At 37.9% G+C, this 21,275-nt stretch overlaps 1 protein-coding gene across 1 annotated transcript; it reads left to right on the top strand.

Annotated features, from left to right (window-relative positions):
• The first annotated feature begins 3,546 nt into the window (after window positions 1-3,546).
• LOC143890030 (uncharacterized) lies at window positions 3,547-21,251 on the top strand. The gene is made up of 4 exons (XM_077394537.1): window positions 3,547-5,210; window positions 10,672-10,918; window positions 20,154-20,331; window positions 20,538-21,251. Exons 1-4 carry the CDS (start codon window positions 3,584-3,586, stop codon window positions 20,949-20,951), a joined length of 2,466 nt encoding a protein of 821 aa, XP_077250652.1. The 5' UTR covers window positions 3,547-3,583; the 3' UTR covers window positions 20,952-21,251.
• Window positions 21,252-21,275: the final 24 nt, after the last annotated feature.

Below are 21,275 nucleotides of genomic sequence, written 5' to 3'. Positions count from 1 at the left end.
TTCCTTCATTGTTATTGTTTTTGTTAAATCAATTGTTGTTATTCTTTTACTCATGTATTTGTCTGAATGGTACATGTAGCCTACTATTGATATTGGAGGAATTGGAGGAAGAGGGAGAGGTGGTAGAGGTAGTAGAGGTGGAAGAAGAGGCAACAGAGGTGAACCATTTGGGGTTGGTCTCTATCAAGGCTACTTTTTCTCTTATCCAACCAGACAAGTAATTAATCTTCCTAGTTCTTTTTCTTCATACATGAATTAATCCATATCACCTAACTTCTTCTTCTTGTTGGCAACTTTGCAGTCACCTTGCAAATCTAGTGGAGCACCTGGTGCAAGTACTTCAGGTGAGGAAGTAGTTTTGGACCTTATTTTGGGACCCAACAGTCTTCAGTTCCAGGACTGATGTTTGGGTTGTCTTCATGTTGCATGTGGGTGGTTTTTGATGGATTCGGAGCTGCATTGAGGGAGGATTTTGATGGTCTCCATGCTTACTTTAGACCATGTAAAGGGCCAATGTTTTGGGTTCAAGCAACAATGGTTTTGTTTTGGAAGTTTATCCATGGATTGTTATGTTAACAATGTTATGTAAACAATGTTTATTTTTTATGGTCTTCATGTATATTTTGGAGTTAAATACAGTTTATTGGTTGTAAATCACAGTTTCTGGGTTGTACTGAATCTGCCGGCTGAGCTGGTTTGTAGTGGAATGGCATATGTGGGTTCTAATGAAACTGACAGACATGTATTTCAGGTGGGTTGTATTGAATGGCTATGGTTGTATTGCTTATATTGAATGGCTATGGTATAGGGTTCGGAGGGTTTAGATGGGTTGTATTGGTTAGCATACAGTTTGGATGGGTTGTATTGAATGTCTATGGTATATGGTTTAGATGGGTACTATTCAATTTCTATGGTTGTATTGAATGGCATATGGTTCATATGGGTTGTATTGAATGTCTATGGGTGTACAATTCTTGTCTTCACTTAACTACTGTTGTTCAATGTCTATGTTTTGGGTTCAAGCAACAATTCTTAGGTATTGTTGAATAATGCTTGTCTTGACTTAGGTACTCTTGTTCAATGTGCACCTGGCTTGTAATGCACATGTTACTCTGTTATGTGCCTGGTTTGTAATGCACTTGATCTCTTCAGCTAGTCCAATAAGAAATAGGTAGTGGCTGTTCAATGCCTTAAAAACTGGTATTGGTTTTTCAATGGCTTTCAGCCCATCTTGAATTACCTTGGTACTGTTTATTTAATTGAATGACCTTGGTACTGGTTATTCAATTGAATGGCTTGTTGCTGGCTGTTCATCATTGGACAGGGTAAAATCCATCGCCTATTGATGTTGATTGAATGCCTTTTATTATTTTCAAATTAAGAAGTAAAGACTGAAATCAAAGCAAGCTTCATGATAAGAAACATATAAAAATCCACTTTCATTTCTTCAAAACATTTCTTACATAGAGTTAGATTACAAATATTTCAAAACAGCACTTCCATACAGACAGATCCATGGCTACCACATGTTCTTCCCACTGACAGTCCCATTCCAATAAACTACAACCAGTATGAAAACAACACAGAGAAGAGTACCACCCCATGAAATGACAATTAAGGTCTGGAAAACCTTTTCCCTACCACGATACTTGGCGACTTCGGCCTCCAACTTTCCAAGCTCCGTCAGCAATTTCGAGAACCTCTCCATAACCTTTGGTACGATAGCACTTCCTCGAAGACATATTGGTGGATCGACCCATTCGAAGATACCACACGAAGCACCTATCTGAAATCAGATAAGGTCATTTAGGGTTACCCATAATTCATAGCCAAAACATGACCATTACCAAAAGATTTCTCACCTCATACCCAGAACAACCCAAGAACCTTCTCCCGAAGTTATTTCTCGTCCATGATGTCCTCATTGCCACTCGTTGTCCACAGTAGCATGGTGTAAAGGCGGAACCCTGTGAATGTTGTCCAGTTGAAGAGGAACCAGTTGATGCCATCTACCTATGAAAAAAAAAGACCAACTGTCATCTTTTTCCCAAATTAGGCAAACCCTAATTGTCATAATGCACTTATAAGGGTTTCTGACAAAAAATTGAACCAAGATGCATAATGCAATTAGGGTTTCTGTTCAAAAGAATCAATCCAATACACATTTGAACAGAATCGATAAAATACAACAAAACCCCTAAATAATCACAGGCAAGTAAAGAAGAAACATTAGGGTTTAGGTAAGAAATAATATTAGGGTTTACGTAAGAAATGCTAAATTAATCACAGACAAGTAAGCAAGAAACATCACATTGGAAGAAATGGCAAAGTTTTCTCCTAAATAACCACAGACACGTCATAGACACATAAATACTTCATTTTTCAGAGAATGAAATGAAGAAATGCTATGTTGTAATGCTAAACCATACAAACTTGTAGTAGAAAATGACAAACCCTAACCGTAATCACATGGGAGGAAATGCCAAACCCTAACCCTAACCCGTTGCAGTTGCTCTTCAACAAGGAAGGATAACCCTTATTTTTAAAATAAAGATACCCCACCATTAACCAAACATTGTAGTCGGCCCCCTACTTGAGCATTCCTGAGATTCCGATCATGTGAGAAAGGTGCCCCCGGCGTAAGTTAGCAAGAAGAGTCTCTTCTAAGGGTGTCAATGGATATTTGGAAATTCGATTATCGTCCGCATCCGAATCCGTTTAAAGCGAATATTATCCGAATCCGTTTCAAGCGGATATTATCCGAATTCGTTTATGAGATATTCGGCTCTTAGCGGATGCGAATCTGGTAAATGGTATATCCGATCCATTTAACATCCGAATCCGAGAAGTAAATCCTTTTTATTTATTATTAATAATATCATTAATGTTTATTTTTAGTAATGACACACTATCTTTTGTTTCTAAAAGAAAAGTGAATTTTCTTTTTAGAAAAAAAAAACAAAAACAAAAACAAAAATAGCCCAAACCCATTCCATCATATACAAAAAAAAAAAGAAGGAAAATTCCAAAGACCACTACCAACCAACTCTATCAACCATCCCCACCGCCTCTCTCTCTCTCTCTACTTTTGTTTTAAAAGGAAGAAGAGGATCTCATATATTTTAGGGTTTGAGAGTTTATTTTTTGAAGAGAATGTAGAGGTCTAGTTTTAGGGTTTGAAAAATTCATAGGTCTAGTTTTAGGGTTTGAAAAATTCATTGAGTAAGAAGGAGAAAAAAGATAAAGTGCTGCAATAAAATGTTCAAATTTACCGGATAAATGGATACGGATAATATCCGAATTCGAACAATATCCGGCGGATACGAATTCAGTAATAGATATTAAATATCCGTCGAATCCGAATTCGGATGGTGTATACTGTAATCGAATTCTGATATAGCCATATCCGCTCCGAATTCAATCCGTTTACACCCCTAGTCTCTTCCTTAGTCCTTACTCGAGTCAAGGAAAGTAAAGAAGAGGGGAACCCACTATAAATAACAATCTTTGCTCTCCATTTTCCACATTTTCAAACAAAAGCTCTCTCTCTCTCTCTCTCTCTCTCCCTCCGAAAGATTTGCAAATGGAAGTTCTGGCAACAATCGAGTCCGAAAATCTCGATTCGGAAGCTCAAGATCGATCTGAAATACGCACAGATTTCATTTCTGAAATCAAAGAAAATCACGAAATGGTGAAGAACAAGTCAGATTCCGTCTCTGGATCTGAAAAACTCCTCATGGAGGAAGGTTTTAACGGATCCAAAGACATCACGAGGATTCTCTCAGATACCAAAGAAAATCAAGAAATCTCGAAAGATGTTCACGAGGATTCTCTTCTCTGCAAAGATCAAAACATCGATCGAACAAAGAACGATTCTGCAACATGTAAAGAAAGCTCACCAGTTTTTTTCGAAGAAGTTCCGAAATTCTTCACCGAAACTCAAAACCCTAGAAAAAGTGAGACAAGTCCCACAAGTTCCGAAATCAAAGAGAAAGAGTGCGTGGAATTTGTCTCTACAGTGGCAAAAGATTTTGCTGGAGAGATGATGAGGGATTCAAGAAGATACGAGGATTTCTTGGTAGTCGATGAGAAACAAGAAATGGTGGGAAATCAAGATACTGGCGAGAACAGTTCAAAAAGATGCAGAGAGGAGAAGGGTGATACGGCAGAAACTGAGCTTGGATTTGTCATTGAAGCTTTGCAAGATTGTAATCTGGAGTTCTCTGAAACCAAAGAAAGGCCAAAGATCTATGAGGATGAAAAGAAATTCATTTCTGAGTCCAAAGAAAGGCCAAAGATCCATGAGGAAGGGAAGAAATTCATCTCTGAAGCTCAAGATTCTGGCAAGAACAGTTCAAAAAGAAGCGAAGAAAGCTCCGAATCTGTCTCAGACATCAATGAAAAACATGAAACGCCTAAAGTTGGATCTATCACTGTCTTTGAAGTGCAAGTTGGGGAAAAGGCATTGGAAACTCATGAGGATGGGAAGAAATTCGTCGTTGAAGTTCAAGATTCTGGCAAGAACAGTTCAAGAAGCGAAAACGGCTCAGAAACTGTCTGGGTTATCAATGAAAAACGTGAAACGGATGAAATCGGCCCTATTACTGTCTCTGAAGTGCAAGAATTTGGGGAAAAGCCACTGGAAATGATCAAAGAAATGGTGGTGAGTGGCAGTGAAAATTCAAATGGTTTCGACAAAACTGCGAAACATGGTGTAAAATTCGGTAAAGAACAAACGTTGGAGACATACACAGCTTCTGTATCTAAAGCTGGGAATGGTGATGGTCTGAACGCCCAAGGCTCAAGGGCTTGTGGGAAACTCTCGGGAGGTTTATTACACAAGACTGTAAACCAAGAAACAGGTGGAAACAAGGAGAAACGTCCCAGGAGAAGGGCGAAAGGTCTGAAAAATGGTTCTGAGATGAATGGAAAGAAAAATGTGCCAAGTTGCATTGCTGAAGTTCAAAATGTATGTGAAAGGAAGGGAAATGGATCCAAGAGAAGTTACTCAAGGACTGATCTGGAGGCCTTGAGGTTTTTGAACAGTGAAGAACAGCTGAAGTGTTGGAATGAGATACACAAAGGTTTGGGAGCTATTGTAGCTCAGGAGCTCGATCAGATGGCAGAGGCTAAGCAACCGAAGCAGGGTCATAGGAACATTGATCGGCGACAGCATGTGGGAAGGAAGAAAGAGGCTGGCACGATTCTCGGTATGTTTTTCTTTTCTACTTCCATATGTTGGTTTTTGTCTCTCTTTCTTTTATTAAAACACTGATACCTGCCAGTTGTGGAGTTCATATTTTCCCTCTATGAGCTTGAATATCTGGATTGGGTAATTTTTTATTGGATTTTCTTTCTTGAGAGCGTCATAACTCTTCCTTACAAGATTCACAAAAGTTATGCTTTCCAAAATTAGCTTCATATTAGAAATTAGTACTCATGGACACGGAAAGCTTCGTGTTTGAGTTCTTGCTTAACAGAAAATAAAAGTATGTCCTAAGTGTATTGTTATGTCATATATGATGCCAATATGCTCATTATTGCTTGTGTGCGTGTGTTATAGTCATATAGAGTATCATTTTTTTTCATATTGAATGGTTCAATCTTATAGTTTGGAGAGAAAATATTGAAGATATTTGCACTGGATTTTAATATTTTATTTCATATAGTCGATATTATCATGTTATACTAGTCATGAGCATAATATCAAGTACATAGCCTTACCTCGAAGGTACACCTATGTAGACCAATGCATTCATGATTTGGCTTACCTTATGAAGTGTTAAAGCCACAATAGTAATCCACTGGAACAAGGATTATTTATCTTTTGGATGAAGAATGACTATCACAAAAGTATCTAGTTTTAGGGTTGCAACACGGGTCAATTTCTGGGAATTCAGGTTGAGCTTTTACCTTAAAATCGGGTAGGGTTTGGGCTGATTCCAATTCATTTTTTGTCAAAAGCTCAACCCAAACCGTCCCGTCCCGACTTTGATGCTTTAGTAGCGTTGTTTGGTTGTCTGAAAAAGGCATATGAGAGAAAGATTGTGTCTTAGAACTGCATTTGGAAAACCCAAGTTCCTCCTAGTCCTAGGGTTCAAAGCTTTTAGTGATTCGAACCGTGGCTTTGCCTGCACAGTTTTGGATGCTGCTGTCGATGTTCTTTTATTCCCTTTACTACTAAAAAAAATTAATAAATTGGTTCTTTTAGAAAAATCAGTACGATTGACCTGCTCAAGAAGTATAAAATTGTTTTTTTTTGGTATCGGGGGGGGGGGGGCTGGGCTGGCAGGATGTGCCAAAATGTTTTCTTTTGAATAGTAGGATGTGTCAAAATGCATTCGGATTTCTAATCTTGTAATCACTTCTCCTTTTGGATTGGCATTGTGTTGTTTTTCTTTACTCTTTCTTGAGGTGAGTAGCACAGTTACGCATCATGGTGAATAATTGCTTGGTTTCATGAGCACTCTTGGGCACGACATCTTTTATGGGAGCTTCTTATTTACTCTACTTGTCACACTCTTTATTGTGATAATCAAAATGCAATCAAGATATGTCATAACACCATCTTTCATGCTAGAACTATTCATGTAGAGATTGAGTCCCATTTTACTATGGAATCCCATTTTCTCTCTATTTTTGTCGTTGTTATAATTTTTTAAAGATGTTAAAAAGTTATTTTAAAAAAGAAAAATATCTTTTTCCATTTAGTGTATTAGTGGTATGCTATGCTATTATATGTTATATAATTAGATTTATATGAATTGCATGTAAAACGTTGTGTATGTATTACCTGTTAATATTTATATATATTACATGTGAAATGTGGTATGTACTGATGCGAAAACCTAGTTCGTTTTGTTTCATCCGAAATCGACGAAACAATTTGTACAGGTAAGCAAATTGTTATGAAACACTAAAAAGAAATGTTTCGGTCCAGATTTCATTCCGTATCAAGCTGTTTCAGTCTAATTCATTCATTTTAGATGAAAAAAATGCCCTCTTTCATCTAAAATTGTATTTTAAAAAAATATTATAGCAATGCCCCAACGACTTTTTTTTACCGTTTGGCCTTATTTTTTGTCTTTTGACCGTTTTATAGCTATTGAATTGTATTTTATGCCATTTTGCCTCCCAAAATAAAAAAAAGCCTATTAAGACCCTTAGTTTCATTGATGTATTGCAATAAATTTGTTGTTTTGAGTAATAAATTGTATCTTTTTTGTTAAATTTGGTTTGTATAATGGTTTCTTATATTGTTCCAGCAACTTCCCTTTTTCTGAATTCTTATAAAATTCTAACTATTAGAAAAATTTATTCAGTTATAGCTTCTTTTCTGAAATGAAACCCCGAAACAGCTGAAACACCAAAACGTCCTGTCCCACTCACCAAACGGAATGCCGAACGATGCGGTATTGACAACTAAGGCGACAATGCATTTGACTAGGTGTTCTACGTTAAACCATCATGGATACTTTTTTTCTTTTGTGAAAGTTTCTGAATTTCTTTGTGCTTATTCTGGAACTTCTGAAGTTTTATCTTAAATGTCTATCATTTGCATATATTTCCACATGTTTCCGTGATTTCACAAAATTTCGAAAGAAATTTACATATGAAACCGACATGTTTCCATTTTCGTCACGACCGAAACACATATACGGAAACCTATACATGAAACCTTGGTCAACACCTGTTATATTCTCCTATTAATTCAAAAGGGCTTCTTGGGGGAAAGGTAGAATTCCTTGGAGAATCTATCCTTATAATGGTGCCATGTGTTATTTTAAATGAGAGGAAGAAGAGATTATTTGATTTTTTAATGGTAGAGATTATTTGATTATAGAGTAAGTCCACCATGAAGTATGGTATTGAAGTCAAGCTTTTCATAATACATGAAGATCTAGCAAGGAAAGAAATTTGGCTCTTTCGGAGGGTGATATATTATGCAATTGGGGAGCTATAATCTCAAGTTGTTCTCTATTGACTAGGGAGTGAGATTGAAACCATCAGATATTGCCTTGGGCTCTATAAACTCAATTCCAATGATAGCTCAAGGGGCAATCCAGGTTCGGTGGCTACTGGTGGTTGGGAAGGGGGAGATGAGAGAAGTGGGGGGGGGGGGTTGATTAGGAGATAATGCAGAGGAGATAACCCAATCTTTCTTTTGTCCCATCGGCATCAAAGAACCTAAGAAAGCGGAGATGTCAGTGCTTTTGAGTGGTCTTCAAATTTTTTAGGAGAATCTTGAACAGGGGAGGGGGGGTGTTGATTAGGAGATAATGTAGAGGAGATAATCCAATCTTTCTTTTGTCCCATTGGCATCAAAGAACCTAAGAAAGCGGAGATGTCAGTGCTTTTGAGTGGTCTTCAAATTTTTTAGGAGAATCTTGAAGGTTGTATATCGCTTAAGCACATCCCTAGAAGTGACAATGAAGCACAAGTCTTGTTGTGAGGAAGGGTGTCGAGAGGGAATCTCTCATACTTCTGTAATGTAAAACATGCTCTTGGAAAGATAAGTCTGACGAATTGGCTTTTGCAATTCATTGATTTGGTGCTGAGACCGTGGAGCCATGTACAGGTCTAAACCTGCTGAATCAGTTAGATGGTCCTAAGGTGTGGATCGAGACGAATCCTGATCACAATCAATGGAAAAGGAAGAAAACCCTCATCCAGGACAGGTGAGAAATGTCTAGCAAAATGAAAAATCGACTATCCCCGCCTAGAAGTCTATATTTCCCACATACATCGTGAAAGGAACACTAAAGCCGATCATTTAGCTAATTTCACAGTGTGTTGTACTAATCTAAGTGTACGGGACAAAATGCCTGAGATATAGTCAGGCCTGCATGGGTTGGTCTTTTGTTGTGCTAGCTGGGTGTTTTACTTTTCAATTAATTTCACTTGTTCAGAAAAAATGATTAAGATTCTGATCCTTAAAATTCTTCATCATTGGAGGAATCTGAAATGCTTTCCTGGTGCATCAAAGCTTCAGTAACCATGATGATATGACCCATTTACTTGAAATAAGGTAATGATTGGCGTTTGGACCCACCACTAACTTCAGGGCCTGCATGTTGCCATGGGCATGGCTAACTAAATACATACCCGATGTCCTGCAAGATGTCCCGCACAACCTCCTCTAAGGTCATATATGAAGGAAACCTCATGACAACGATTCATCATCACTGGGAATATGACAGTATCAGTAGTCCAAAAACCATTTTCTACAATTGTGTCAATGACACACTCCTTCAATGCTCAGAAATGATAACGGAAGACCATTTCATGCCTTCTTTAGATCTAGCTTTTACAATTTCTTGGAAGTCACTTATGCACTATGTCTGCCACCTCATTGTTGCAGACTTGTGAAGAGTTTGGGACCCCTTGAGAACCCACTTTGAGAAGCATGCGCCAAGTTGTCGATAATTTTCTTCACCATTGAGAGCTAGACACCAAAATCTTTTGAAAATTTTGCCCCCAAATGATAGGATGAGAAGCATTCCCACTACCAAACCATTCTCACTAGCAACTGTTACAGACTCATTCAAGATCAAGTAGGATATTCAAGAAAAGGAGGGGGAAATCATTTTGGATAATGTGTTCAGCTCATGTATCATATCATTTTCTAACTTCTCGTGGATATCATTTGCATGCCATTGGATCCTGGTACTGCTTATGTAGATGCTTTTCTTTTCCAATTTTCTTTCAAATCCATCTATTATACAGTGGCCCCGAGCTTTTTGTCCTTGGTACTATTTCACCTATGATATATTGTTAATTGCACAAACTCTCATTTTAACACAATCAAATATGTCACTTGTGTGTTGTTGTTCTTAATGCCTGGATGTCCTGGGTTACGTTAACTTCAGTTGAACATAACCATGGGCAAAATTCATATAGCTGCAATAAAGCTCATTTACTGGCATTGGTGAAAGTCCACCTGTAACTTGCACCACTCTTTAGATCCTTCGAAGTTCTTCTGAACTTAATTTAGCTAACCAAATTTGGCGGAAATAAACTTCATCTCACATGAACCAGGAACTCAGTCCCCTTTTCTTTTCTGACTAAGTTTGTTTCTTCTCTTTGGTGCTTGTGTCCAATAGAGTCAATTTGATGGGTTTGTTTTTACTGTGCACAGGTGCGAAGGCTGCAAAGGAAAAGGGAACCACCTGCAAGTCTGTTTGCAATGAAGAATGGCTAAAAGCAAATGGCAAAAGTCATATGTGCAAGATAATTGTTGAAAACCTCTAGACTTTTGGATGCCTAGGCAGATGATTAGTTAAAGTGGCATATGGCACTTGGACACAATCTCTGAACATGAAGTTGTTTCTGTTTGCATTTTTATGCTGGTTACAGAAAAACACTTTGATGTTGTTTTTTGAATGGTTAACATTTTGATGTTGTTATATGTTGTAAATTGTAGTTGTACATGCAATTTGTAATACCAGACTGATGATACATGTTGATGAGTATTTTTGTAAAATTCACAGGGATTGTCGAACATATCAATATAATTGAAATACTTGAATGAAAAGAAATGGTTGCATACATGCACTGAAATTGATGAACATTATTTACATTTTACTCCTATTTTGAAGGAAAAATCTTTGCTGTGAAGGGTTCTTCATGTCATGGTGAATGGCTAAAAGCACTTTCCTTAATGCATCTCAGGTAAAGTCTGTTTTCAAAACATGGAGGACATTGAAGAGGGGAATTCCTTCAATCTTGCTTGTGATGACTTTGTTGATGATAACCATAGTTGTACAGTTGTGGAAGAAGTTTGTGATGATTCTGATGAAGATGAGAACAGCAGTGAAGATTATGATAGCATTCAGAAACCTGCCTTTTTAGTTGAAGGAGAACCTGACTTTGAATCTGGGCCCCCACAAGATGGGCTGGAATATCTCAGACGTGTCAGGTACTACTGTGTCCTGTCCTGCTCATTCTGTGATTTTTGTATTTATACGCATATTAGCAGATGCAGTATCTATGTATTTAGTTACACGTCTTAGTTGTGCATATTTTTCACTCAACTGAAGGAACAATTATTTATTGATATTGACCAAATGTTTTCTTTGAGGTGTTAGTGCTTCTCAGACATTTGAAATGGTTGTAATAGGTACAATTTGTTTAGCATGTTCTAATATATTAGAATTGTTTCTTTGTATCAGGTCTAGTGAGTTTATTTTGGATTTTTATTGAAGAAAGCATCATTAATTATGCATATGAAAACATTCCTACATACATTTTTGGGCACAAATATAAAATGCATGCATACTGATACTCATGCAAGCATGACTTTAGATCCATTGTGAGTTGAAAATAAGCCTGCAATGTGATAGTGTTTAAATGGGAAAGATAGAGGGAAGAAGGAACACGGGAAGAAAGAAAGAAGAGAATAACGGAAGGATGTTCGTGTGGGGATTTTCAAAAAAAAAAAAAAAAAAGATGTTCGTGTGGGTGCAAACCCAACCCACAAACTCATTATCATTCCTCATGTAAACCCAAAATGGGCCCATTTACATATAACTTAGGTGACACAAGTATAAACACAAGTATAAACCCCAACTCTGCCAGTAGAAACTTAAGCTACATCAACTCACATACTGCATGAGCCATGGACGTATACTCTGCTTCTACACTCGATCTAGCTTCCACATATTATCTTTTACTCTGATTAGTAACATGGTTATCTCCAACGAATGTGCAATAATTGGAACTAGGGCGCATGTCTGTAATTGATCCTCTGAATTTCCTTCTCATCATCCCCAAGCACCACAATGTCATCAAAATAAACAATAAGTGGTACTGTTCACCCTTGGAAACGCTTAGTTTAACAAACATTGTTTGATCAGCTTGGCTTTGTGCATAGGATGAGATGATCAGTAGATCAGGGGACGTGTGTGTGCTCTTCCTCACTATCACTAAATGGGTGGGCTGTGCTCGGGGTTACTGTTTGAGACCATATATAGCCTTCTTAAGTCTACACCTTTCTCATGTTGTCAAGAAACTGGAACCCTAGGGGTACTTCATACTCACCTCTACCTCTAGATCACTATGAAGGATGACATTCAAATCCAACTGATAGGTGGACCAAGATAGATTTGCAGCAACATGTATAAGCACTCGGATGGAGTTCTTTTTTTTTTTTTTTTCAAGTCGAGCAAATATCCCCTGGTAGTCAATTCCATATGTTTGTGTATAGCCCTTATTTGCCTCAGGAATTCTTTGGGAAGTGTATATCGTAGGAGATTTTGTTTTTTTGTTACTTCTGGGTATATATCAAGAAAAAACTGGAAACATAGAATATTTTAAAAATATATTAAAATAAATAATTTAAGAAAAAATAAAAAAATCATAAAATTATTGTGATATTTTTCCCAATGAATGATAAAAATGGAAATATCGCGATATTTTTAAAGGCTTCTGATATTAGCACTACCTTGTTTTAATAATTGCACTAATTCATCTTGTCTTTTACTATTTAAATAGCTATCAAGGGTTATTCTAATTCCCAAAAAGCTCTCACAAGCTGATTAAAAAAGAAAAGACAAGTTAAGTTTTTGCAATTATTAAAACATGGTAGGGCCAATATCAGTAGCCTTTTAAAATCTCAGTATTATTTTGGGGTTTTGTTGTTTTATCAAAATGTCGTGATAAAATTGTGATATTTTGAAAAAATCAGAGATTTGTGCCCTGGAGGTTGCTCCATGTAGACTACCTCACTGAGATCACCATGAAGAAACATTTTTTTGGTACAATGACCAACCCATATTCACTGCCAAGGAGATCAAAATACGAACAGAAAGAATCTTTACAACCGGGGAACAAGTCTCAAGTGTAGTCAACCTCAAAGGTCTGAGTGTAGCCCTTTGCAACTAGACTTGCCTTCAAGCGTTCAATGGACCTATTTGGCTGTTATTTACCGATCCAACGACACCTACGGGCTGAGCACTTGGAGGCTATGTCTCAAATATCTCTGATATTTTCAAAATATCATGTTTTTATTGCGACATTTTCTTAAACGACAAAAACCCGAACTAATCCTGAGATTTTAAAAATATAGCTATATTTTCGTTTTTATCATAAAATATCCAAATAATATCGCGATATTGTCCTGATATTTTTACAATATTTTTATTTTATATTTTTTCTTAAATTTAATAATTATATATATGTATATTTAAATAATTTTATCTTTACTGTTTTTCCCGATATGAAACCGAAAAAAATAAATTTTTTTAATTCTCAACTCAACTCAACTAAGACTTTTTTTTAATAGATCCGACACTTTCCCTTGCTGAGAAATTCCCGAGAAGGACATTTATGACATAGCCTGGAGGTAGAGAAACCAGCTACCATTAGTACCACTTGAATGAAGAGCATCATCTCAGCATCCATGGCAGCATGCCAACCTGGGTGAGCGAAGGCATCTGCAACAGAACAAGACAAAGTAGCCAAAGACAAAGCAGAAAGAAAGGTGCAATAAACAAGTGATCCAACAGACTGGGAATGCGGATGGTTGGGAGGATGGATCGTAGCGTTGGATGAGTGCACGATCTACCTAAGGCCACGACTATACGCCTACAGAGGAGAAGAGGAAGGGCAAAGATGGAGATGACAAAAGAAGAGGAAGCCCAGTGTCCTGTATGGGGTCAGCTGCAGAGTCAGAAAAGAAGGATGTAGTCTCAAGGAAACCGACATCGTCAGAAATATAGACCTTCCTCAAGCGAGGACTATATAGCACCTACACCTCTTTTGGGTTCATGAATAACCAAGGAACATACACTTCTCAGCACGAGGATGTAATTTGTGAGCAAGGGGACAAATTGTGAATAAAGCTCACAACCAAAGACTTGTGGGAGAAGAGGAAAGGGTTCCTAGAAGGATGTAAAACAGAGTAGGGTGTCCGATTTTGCAGAATAGAAGAAGGCATACTATTGGCCAAAAAGCAGGCACAATGTCATCCAATAGGACTTCGGCACATTCATCTGGAACATAAGAGTGTGGGCCATGTCCAGAAGGTATTGAAGTGTCCTCTCTGCCTATGTCACACATATCGTTCTTGGGAATTTCTCGGCAAGGGAAAATCTAGTGATATATTATTATTTTTATTTTTTTCAGGTTTATATCGGGAAAAAAGCAATACAAATAAAACTATTTAAAAAATAGATAAAAATTTAAAATTTAAGAAAAAATATAAAATAAAAATATCATAAAAACATCGGGAAAATATCATGATATTATCAAGATATTTTAGGATAAAAATGGAAATGTCGCTATATCTTTAAAATCTCGGTATTATATCAGAATTTTGTCATTTTATCAAAATATCACGATAAAAACGAGATATTTTGAAAATATCGGAGATATTTATGACATAGCTCTCGGCTACACCCTTTTGTTGAGAGGTGTAGGCGCAAGAGTACCGATGAATGATATCGGGGCTTTCTAGAATATCCTGGAAACCATTACAGGAAGAAAAATATTCATCGACATTATCAATGCGCAAACAACCAAGGGAACAATGATACTTGTTAGAAATCTCAGAATAGAATGTGCGAAAAGCAAAAAACATCTCGGAACAATCTTTCAGTATAAATACCGAAGTCATCCTTGAATTCATCCACAAATACCATGAAATGCTTAAATCCAAACAAGGATGTGGTCCTACAGGGACCCCAAACATCGGAATGGACAAGTTAAAAAGGACGAGAAACACGACTAACAACACGAGAAGGAAACGAGAGGCGATGATGTTTACCCAATTGACAAGACTCAAACTAAAAGTTACTAATTGGACTCGAAACAATGGCAGTACGGTGAACCTTCTCCACTAGTGGGTGGCCCAAATAACAATGCCACTGAAAACTGTCAACTGAACTCCGCAATGCTACATTTGTACAACCACAATCAAGGTAGTATAGGCCATCGACCTCATGGCCCAAACAATCCTCCTCCCAGTCTGCAGATCCTGAAACATGCAGTAATGAAGGGAAAAATGTCACAGAACAACCAAGACGCTTAGTAAGTTGGCTGACAGAAAGAAGATTAAAAGGAATTTTAGGGACACAAAGAACATAAGACAAAGAAAGACTTATTAGATGAGGGGAGGCAACACCAACTCTAGTAACTGGAGAAGTATTCCCATCAGCCAAGCTAACCATAGGACCCGAAGAAGAGTAGGTTTGGAAGGTAGACAGTAAATCGGATTCACCAGTCGTGTGAGGCTCTAGAGTCAATGAGCAAAGACCCAAAAGTAGTAAGGAAACAGGATGGAGTGCTACCATGGAGGGAAGAGTGGCAGTAGGTCGCTTGCCTCTGCCCCAAGAGAGCAAGAAGGCCTCATACTCGGCTCGTGAGACAACTAGGGTTTTCAATTTTTTTTTCTTCCAAAAAAACCTAATTAGAACCTATAGCTCTGATACCATGTTTGCTTTAACCTAAGGTCCATTGGAGAAGAGCGAAAAAGGAGCGAAAGAAGAAAAGAGGAGATGAGATGAGATGAGATGAGGAGAAGAGAAAGGAGAGTGGAATGACTCTCCCTTTCATAAGGTATAATATATTTGTGTCACTGGGGTTACATGTGATATGTCAAGAATACCCCTAATCGGGTATGTAAATTACACCATTGCGTCTAACAGCTTGTCATACAAAAATGATACATGGGAGCTTGCTGTTTTTCTTCGCGTGTGATTGGTTGTACATGAGTCTTAATAGTTTGGTTTCTCCCTAATGGTAAAATTAAGAGGCCTAAGCCAAGCTAGTTGCTAAATGATGCACTCCAACCTTTGGCATGGATTACACTGATACATTTGCACATGTTCCAAGCTTAATTTTGTTCTAGTAATTATTTTATTAGCGCAAATAAAGATTGGTCATTGTGTCAACTAGATGTTAAAAATGGCATTCCCAACAACGAACCTACAAGAACTTTACATAGAGCAACAGGGTTTGTTCCTCAGGAGCAATCGGATAAGATTTGTAAATCAACCATGGTAATGAAAAAAATGGCGTTCCTAATGACAAACCTACAAGAACTTTACATTGAGCAACAATCAGGGTTTTTGTTTCTCATGAGGAATCAGATTAGATTTGTAAATCAACCATGGTAATCTGTTGTTTAATACAGTCTCCTCGTGCTCAGTTTGATAAATTTATCTTAAGTTCTTAACTATTACCAATTAATCAATTATGGTTTTTGTTGGCATCATGTAGATCATTTTGTGTATGTTTTGGACAAAGGATACATCATTGTAGCCTTCAGTGTTTATGCTTGATTCTACTGACACCATATGCAATGATCAAAGGGGTTTTGATGCTTTAAATAGGCATCTACAAGAACTTGTTCAGACCAAGGATTTGGGATAGTTGAACTACTTTCTTGGGATCGAAGAATCCAGCTCATTGCTTAGTATCAGCTTGTCACAGAGGGACTATGTTAATGACTTATTGTGAGAAACAAGTGTGTTAGGAGTACAAGGTTTTTTCGGTTTCGGTGGGAGTCTTGTAAAATCACGAAAACCTATAGAAACATATGCAAATGATGAAATCTTAAGATGAAACTTTAAGAAATGCTAGAAGAAACATAAGAAGAAAGCCATCCATAATGACTTAATCACATCGAAAATCACATAAGCAAGAAAGCCATCCATTATGACTTAATGACATTGAACACCTAGTGACATGTGTTATTGCATATGTTTGGAACAGTAAAGTCAATAAAGAAGTACTACAACTCTATATCAATACCACATAGAGTTACGAGGTATTATTTGTCCCATGCCAATCTGACATCCTATGCGTAAGATACAGTTACTTTGTTGTGCAGTTCATTGATGTGGCCTACCAAAGATCATTCTCTACATCAATGAAATGAAATGCAAATGCAAATCATAATATCTTCCCATTTTTTTTCGTTCCGACCATTTTGGTCGAATTTTGGGAACTTCGGTCGAAATTTCAGGAATTTCAACGGAAATAATGATGTGGAAGGAATTCATTAAGATTTCGTGGGGAGGGAAACGGAAACATTTTGGTCGTTTTGGGGAAATATCGGGGAAATTTAAAACCATGCTGCATGGATCCTAATATCTAATTGGTTAAAGAACAAGGAGATATAGGGCTGGCAATTTCACCCGAAAAAGCGGGGATCCGCCCCGCCCCGTTTGGGGAGGGGATTCCCCGATTTGAAAGGGGAAGGGAAAGGGGAAGGGGAATATAAAAATTCCCCGGTGCGGGGAGGGGAAGGGGAAGGGGATGGAGTTGTCCCCGCCCCGCCCCGCCCCGCTACGCCCCGCTAATCAATGCCATTTTTTTGTAAATTTTTAAGTGTTTTTTTTTAAGGAAAACTACTAGAAACTCTGTGGAACGGCTACAAGATTCCCCCAAACATAAACTTAGCTTGTCTTTTCCTTTTAATTAGCTTCTGAGAGCATTTTGGGAACTATAATAACCTTTTCACAGATGTTGAAATAATAAAGACAAGCTGAGAGCCTGAGACGCTGAGTGTATGCAATTATCAAAAAATCGTAGTGCCAACAGAATTTTAGGGTTGGATTGCAGGTTTTAATTTTCAACAAGAAAAATTTAGCTACTAGAAATTTGTTTCATGTCAGCACTAGACTGAATTGCAGTTAAAGAAATAAGTCATTTGTTGATTTTGTTCTCTTCTCCATTCTCATTTCTCATGCTCATCTGGGGGTTAACATGCTATACAGAATGAACTAATGAACATTATTTTGCGTGTGTGAGCGCCCACTTATGGACTTTTAAAGTTCATTGTGACTACTGAAATAGTTACTTTTTGCACATTGGCTGCATGTTAATGAAGGTAATCCTGGTGCTCATTTCCTATTTATCATTCCATAATTTATGCAGAAAATTGCTGAAAGATGAGGTCCTGTTGTTATTTATGTTTGTTGTCTCATCCATGCATTTCTGATTTTGTCCATCTGTTTGTTGATCACATGAATAGAATCATAGCATTCATCACAATATTGTCTGTAATGGACGTAGAAGAAAGAAGCTCTGTTTGCTGGTTTGGTTGGGTTCCAAAGAGGGGGCGGGGCGGGGATTTTGTCCCCGAAGGATGCGGGGAGGGGAAGGGGAAGGGGATTAGATATTCCACGCGGGGAGGGGAGGGGGATTCCCCACCATCCCCGCAGAGGGGAAGGGGAGGGGGAAAATTCCCCGCAGAGGGGAAGGGGAAGGGGACCCCAACATCCGGCCCCGACCCGCCCCGTTGCCACCCCTAAGGAGATATGTTTGAGGACCTGGATAGATATCGGTCCCTTTGTTGGAAGGCTTATTTATGTGACTATTAGACATCCTAATATTGCATTTAGTGAGCCAATTTATGCAACGTCGTAAAGTTGATCATTGGACTATAATTAATCTAAAGGGTGCATCAAGCATATGAATCGTCTTTAAGAAGAATGGCCCCTTGAGAGTGGAAAGATTTTGTGATATGGATTAAGCAAGATCCCCTTATGACAGGTGCTTGACTACTTTGGATGTTGTACCTTTGTTGGTGGGGATCTTATTACTTAGATGAGTAAGAAACACAATGTAGCTGCAGATTTCAGCTCAGAGGCAAAGTAATGTGTGATGGCTCACACTGCGTGTGAGATGATGTGGTTGAAGACTTACGGAATGGATGGGTTTTATTGTTGACAAGCCAATATTGTACTGTGCTAATGGGGCAGCAACTTCTATTTCTAGTAATCCAGTATTCCGCGAGAGAATCAAGCACATTGAAATAGATTGTCATTTTGGTCGTGAAAGGTCATGAGCAAAGTAGTATCTACTTTATGTTAGGTCGAAAGATCAGTTAGCAAACATTTGCATGGAGGTCCTTCTTCAGTATCAATTTGGTATTATTTGCTTCATGATGTGCATGAATGATATCTATGCTTGAACTTGAGTGTTAATAAATAACACATTAACATGGGGTTATGATAAGGCCCATCTTGTAGTAATGTCATAATTTTTATATAAGTTATATGAATCATGGGGTTGTACTACAAGAGTTTTTATATGATGAAAGTCCTTATGGTCCATTATTTTTCAAAAAAGTACGGTACAACCCACACCATAGGATGATCCAAACCGTCCATAAGATGGGACAGACCTAAATAGGTTGTGCCCCAAAAATCATTTCCAACGGTTGATCCTAACCATCTGATCTATAGAGGGTTACAACCTATGGAAAACAATGGAGGGTTACCCTCTATAGATTGGAGGGTTAGGATCAACCTATGGAAATGATTTTTGGGGCACAACCTATTTAGGTTATGTCCCATCTTATGGACGGTTTGGATCATCCTATGGTGTGGACTGTACCATACTTTTTGAAAAATAATGGACTACAAGGCCTTTCATCGTATAAAAACTCTGTTTGTCAAACCCCACAGATTCTTTTTTTTCCCTCATATCTTCCTTCTATTCCACGTCTTTTGTAATCTTCATCAATTATATTTTTAACAGGCTCTCACTTCACTCATTTTTTCTGCATGGTGACTCTCACTTCACTCATTGCATTTTCTTCAAGGCTGTAGCATGGTCCGTGGGATCACAACTATTGTTTATTGCCCACTCATTGACTATGTTGAGTTCTATTAGCTATCGATAGTTGAGACATAGCACAAGGGCAATTATGTGCTCCATAAAAGTATAGCTTAACCAAGCCTCTTCTTTCTCAGAGTGAACCAGTAAAGCTGTATTTTTTTATTTTTACTTCTGGTACATAGTGCATCCTGCTTGACTTACACCCTTGTGTTAGAAAGTGCATAATAGTTATTCACAGGTATTTCTTTTGATATACGCGGAGCAAATTACCAGATCCTTGAATTAGAATGGAATACAAAATTGTTCTCTAATTATTTCCGAGTTATGGCTCATGAAGAAGATTTCTAGCTTCATGAGCTGATACCTGACAGCGCCACCACAATATGTAGTCCAGGATGTCAATGAATAAGTTATAGCAATTAAGCTATCAATAAGGGATACTTCTCGAAGGATCTTATTTTATATTTGAAAATTGTGACTTCGTTGTTGGCATTTTTTGTAACCAGAAGTAGTTCTTGTAATTTGAAGAAAATGTAGGGAATCAGTAATGTACTACTAATATCACGTTTGCTCCGTATACATAGGTGGGAAGCTGCACAAATTCCAAAGGTGAAAGTAGTGAAACTCAACACTAGTAAAATTAACATTGAACAGACGGCTTATATGCCCTATATCCCAGACATTGCAAAGTGTCCCGAACACCTATTGCCATCAAAACAATGGGAAGAAGCTTTCCTTGCAGATTTTTCAGAGCTCAGAAAGGTAAATTTTCTATGCATCTGATTCCTCTTCAATTGCCTGACTAACTAATTGGTAGGGAATCTTGGGAACTACCCAAAATGCCCTTCAACTTTATATTTTTATTTGGACTTATCCTGGTATCAATAGAAAATGTCAGGAAGTTTAGGCCATTTCTCTTTCGGTGAATATTTTCCAAGTCTTGGTTTTTTCCTCCTAATGAATTTCAGGCTATGTCACGCCATGAAATTATTAGCATTGAGAATTTCTGCGAGCTGCCCTCTGTTAAATTGGTTGATGAAGTTTCTGGTGAAATTTCCCATGATCCCGAGAGGCCGAAGGATACTCCAATGGTGTCAGTAATTCTAGGGATGGATGCCGTCTCTCGAGCTTCAATGCTAAGAAAACGTGTAAGTACACTGGAAGCCGTGAGCACGTTATCTAGGCATGATTGTTTGTGGGTGTTTGCACTTTGTGCGACCGTGGATATTCCGCTTGATGCAGAAACAACTGCTTCCCTTAGATGCTTGCTTCGAAAATGTGCAACCCTTCAGGCCGAGAAATCAGAATTGGATGATGAAGTTGTGATGTTGAACATCTTGGTTGCCATTTCCGGGAGGTTTTTTGGGCAGTCAGAGAGTTGAGAGTCAAGGAAGGTAGCTTACCTACCAAAAAAAAAAAAGAATTAAAGAAGTTAGACTTAAAGAGGTTTTAATCTTTGTTTGAGATAAGCCTTGGATATTTCTTTTGTATGTTTTGATCGTATTTCTCTTGGGTCTTTGCTGCACTTTACAATCCTTTTGAACAGTGATCTCTCTTTTCATGTTGTTCCACCCGAAGGTATTCTTCAAGTCTTGGTGTACAACTTAGTGCCTCTAATGTTGTAATTTTGAATCAAATTCTAAGGGTAGCAACTGTCAAAGTTATGGCATGGCCTTGTCCCACATCATGTCAGGTAAGCTCCATGA

Source organism: Tasmannia lanceolata, unplaced genomic scaffold, assembly GCF_043159265.1.
Source record: "Tasmannia lanceolata isolate RefF3 unplaced genomic scaffold, GAP_Taslan_0.1 ptg000013l, whole genome shotgun sequence".
NCBI lineage: Eukaryota > Viridiplantae > Streptophyta > Magnoliopsida > Canellales > Winteraceae > Tasmannia > Tasmannia lanceolata.
This window is presented reverse-complemented; position numbering and strand designations above follow the sequence as displayed.

Excerpts from the sequence above, each read along its gene's own strand:
- LOC143890030 (XM_077394537.1), top strand. The coding sequence starts at position 3,584 with ATGGAAGTTCTGGCAACAATCGAGTCCGAAAATCTCGATTCGGAAGCT. Across the intron at positions 10,919-20,153 it reads GAATATCTCAGACGTGTCAG|GTGGGAAGCTGCACAAATTC; the intron begins GTACTACTGTGT and ends CCGTATACATAG. Across the intron at positions 20,332-20,537 it reads ATTTTTCAGAGCTCAGAAAG|GCTATGTCACGCCATGAAAT; the intron begins GTAAATTTTCTA and ends AATGAATTTCAG.